The 3,893-nt window shown below is 39.8% G+C and overlaps 1 protein-coding gene across 1 annotated transcript in view; it reads left to right on the top strand.

The window, feature by feature from the left end:
• The window catches only part of LOC106293530 (expansin-A11-like), a 4,376-nt gene extending 2,170 nt beyond the window's left edge, over positions 1-2,206 (top strand). The window contains exons 2-5 of the mRNA XM_013729205.1: positions 474-601; positions 692-756; positions 837-1,155; positions 1,473-2,206. Coding sequence (XP_013584659.1) covers positions 507-601; positions 692-756; positions 837-1,155; positions 1,473-1,518 — 525 coding nt within the window. The 5' untranslated portion in view covers positions 474-506 and the 3' untranslated portion in view covers positions 1,519-2,206. The remainder of the gene's footprint in view (positions 1-473; positions 602-691; positions 757-836; positions 1,156-1,472) is intronic.
• The last annotated feature ends 1,687 nt before the right edge of the window (positions 2,207-3,893 follow it).

Genomic DNA, 3,893 nt, shown 5'->3' with positions numbered 1-3,893 from the left:
ATTGTTATCAAATCTTTATTATTAAACTCATTAATTGTCATATATATATTAGTCATTTATGGTAATTCCGTAGGTTTTATTTAAGGAAAGAAAATATCATATCATATCATTATATCATATAGTTTGACCAACTTATGTATCTAACAACATATAAAAATCGAATGTGGACCTACTTATTTTTCAATTGAATGTAATTGACTACCTAATTGAGTGCCACCTATGCATTGGGGCCTCTTTTAATTAATACAAAATTGAGGTTACATCTTTTCAAATGTTCCTCAATTAATATATAAGGGATTAATAAACACTCTAAATATCAGAAAAAAATGAAGACAAGACATGTGTATGACCATTAAACAATGGGTTAAATTATTGATGCGTGGCATGCATAATGCATTAGTCTGTCTTTGCCAAACTAGGTTTCATTTTCTTACTATAGTAAAACAATCTCGTTTTCTCTTTTAAATTTACAGGTCTTTGTTGTGTGTTTCGTTAACTTATCAATAATGACAAAAATCAGTAATCGATTCCGGGGCTCTTTGATGGTACGTAGTTATATGGACCCAACAAGGTTAAAGACTTTTACCATTAAAAAAACAAGGTTAGGGACAGAAGACTTTGTTTAACTAGTAAAGTCTCTAGCTGGATTGGCGGTTTTGATAGCTCTTTTTATGGCGGTTGATGCGTTTAGGCCCTCTGGTTTAACCAATGGTCACGCCACATTCTATGGAGAGAGTGACGCTTCTGGAACAATGGGTAATTTAAACTACATATAAATATATTTCCATATGGTTTATCAGTTTCTTGATGAAAACGGATGATTTTTGTTTATTCAGGCGGAGCTTGTGGGTACGGAGATCTCTATGCGGGGTATGGTACAATGACAGCGGCCTTAAGCACGGCTCTGTTCAACAACGGAGCTTCTTGCGGAGAATGCTATAAAATAACGTGTGATTACGCGGCGGACTCGCGGTGGTGTAAGAAAGGAGCTTCGGTGGTTATTACAGCAACCAACTTCTGTCCACCAAACTTCGCTCTACCGAGCAACAACGGTGGTTGGTGCAATCCACCGCTAAAACATCTCGACATGGCACAACCCGCTTGGGAAAAGATCGGCATTTACAGAGGTGGGATTGTTCCCGTCGTTTTCCAAAGGTTGGATTAACAAGGACCCATTAACTTTCCATCTAATTATTTTAAACCTTAGTTGTTTTACGTGAAAATTAAACCCCTAATTTTGTCATGTTAACAAATTATACCCTTAATATTTGCTTCATTTCGGTTTAGATCGGCTAAAGTCGGTTTAGCAGGATTGAACCATTCTACTTTTGAAGCTTTTAATATTGAAAAACAGTCATGTATTTTAAAATAAGACAGTTGAAAGTTATTAAAAAAAAAGACAATTGAAAGTTTTGGGGTGCTTTTTGAATTTTTAAAAGTCTTGTTTTTTTTTTTGGTTTTGGTTTTGACAGGGTAAGTTGTTACAAGAAAGGGAGCCAAAAACATTCAAGAAAGTAGAAGTGTAGGAGACTTTAAGGAAGAAGTAGCTGAGCACATGGGATGGTAGACTCTCTCTCCCTTCTCTCATAAGATTTCTTGAGAGATAGAGAAAGTCGCGGTGGTCCCGTTTTCTTCCTCCTTTCTGGTTCACGACAATGACTCTGGTGCACGGTGGTCTCTATGACGCGGTGTAGCTGGCTTTGACTCCGATGTTTTGCGATCTTCCAAGCGAAATCATTCGGCTTTGGTTCCCGGTGGAATCCGATGATCGATCGCTTTGTTTGGATCGATGGAGAAGTTTGAGGCCGGAAAAGATGGTGGAGAATTGTATTCCCGATTTGGCTCCGGTGGGACACGGTGGGATGTGTTTCTGGAAACGGTGAAAGTGGTGAAAGAATTGGCGTGGCTCCTCGTTTAGGTTGAATTCTGGTGGTTACTGATTAGGTCCGGTGATGTGTTAACCGGTGAAGACGGTGTTTGATACGGCGCCGATGGGTTTGGGCGCCGGCGTAAGATCTGGTCGGTGGAGGCAGGAGACGGTTTACTCTGCGTCGGACACGTTATCCTTCGTCGTTGAACACGTGTTGTGTACGTGTCTTTTTGGGAGGGGGTTCTGTTTCGGGCCTTAATCTTCGGCCTCGTTCTTGGGTGTTTATGGTGGGCCGTTTGTGGTCTTTCTTTTGTTTGATAATAGTTTGGACTTGTCTCTGTGGCCACTCTTGTAGTTTTTTTGTCTTTGGTAATAATATACTTTCAGATGGAAAAAAAAAAAAAAAAGTTGTTACAAGAAAGGAGGAGTGAGATTTAGAATAAACGGAAGAGATTACTTCGAGCTAGTGAACATATCGAACGTTGGAGGAGCTGGCTGTTGAAATGAATGGATTATGAGAATAGTTTGTATGATTTATCAAGAACAAAGAGAATGTATTGCTGGGGTTTTCTAAGAATCTGAGAGAGAGAGAGATGAGAGAGAGTAATGAGGAAGTATATTTCCTTAGATTGATTTAGTGTCTACAATAATTACATAAATAGATTTAGCAAAGGAGAATAAGACAATGAGAATGAATAAACAAATGAAGATGAATAAATTATTGAAGACCAGATTTGAGGAAGTCACTTTCGGATAGTGACAACTCTCTTCTCTCTTCTTTCCTTAGCATATCATGTGCCTTTTGCTTGTTTCCATACTCCAACAGTTCTATCCAGTTGCCTCCACTTGTTTAAATTCGTCCAAGACTTCAGGCAAGATATTTAAATCAGTCTCACACATTTCCTTGCTTCAGTTTTCCTGTCCATGATTTCCTGTCCATGATTTCATGTCCATGATTTTCTGTTCATGATTTTCTGTCCATGATCTCCTATCCATGATCTCATGTCCATGATCAATCATGTTCTTCATGTTTTTACTCTTGCTCTTTATTCTCTTCATGTCAACACTCCCCCTCAAGCTTGACCATAGGGACTTGGTCAAGCTTGGAAACCATGAAACATTCCCTCATTAAAACCTTTACCTAGAAAAACAACTTGGGATAAAAACTAAGCAAAGGAAAAAGAGTAGAACACTTCATGGCAAGAGGATCAGTGACAAGAGAGGTCTATGAGTCCAAGCTTAGGATGAATGAACTCACAAACCTTGCTGCTAGCTGCCTTGGTGAATATGTCAGCTAGTTGATCTTCACTTCTTGTGTAGCATGGAAGAATTACTTGTTGTTCCACTACCTGTCTCACCTTGTGGCAGTCCACTTCTATGCGTTTTGTCCTATCATGAAAGACTGAGTTAGATGCAATGTGTATTGCTGCCTGGTTGTCACAATGCAAAATCATTGGTGTGTTGATCTCAATACCCAAGTCCCTTAGCAGTCCCTTGATCCATATAAGCTCACTTGTGAGCTTCCTCATTGATCCATACTCTGCCTCAGCACTTGAGCAGGACACCACCTTCTGCTTCTTGCTCTTCCATGTGACCATGTTTCCTCCAATGAAGGTGCAGTAGCCTGTAGTTGATCTCTTATCAACTCTGTCTCCAGCCCAATCAACATCACAATATCCAACAACTTCAGTACTCTTGTTACATGCCATCCATACTCCTTGGCCAGGCGCCTCTCCACCATATTCCAATGATGCACCTTAGGAGCTCCCATGTGTTGACTCACTTGATTCACAGCAAAGCACACATCTGGTCTGGTGATGGTTAGATAGATGAGCTTGCCCACCATTCTTCTATACTTCTTGATATCTCCAAATGGTGTAGACTCATACTCCCCCTCTCTCAGCACCTTGTATCCTTCTTCTAATGGAGTCTTGGCCTTTTTACTCCCAAGGTTTCCTGCCTCATTTAAAATATCAAGTGTGTACTTCCTTTGAGATAAGAATAACCCCTCTTTAGAGCGGCA

Source organism: Brassica oleracea, chromosome C5, assembly GCF_000695525.1.
Source record: "Brassica oleracea var. oleracea cultivar TO1000 chromosome C5, BOL, whole genome shotgun sequence".
Taxonomy (NCBI): domain Eukaryota; kingdom Viridiplantae; phylum Streptophyta; class Magnoliopsida; order Brassicales; family Brassicaceae; genus Brassica; species Brassica oleracea.
This window is presented reverse-complemented; position numbering and strand designations above follow the sequence as displayed.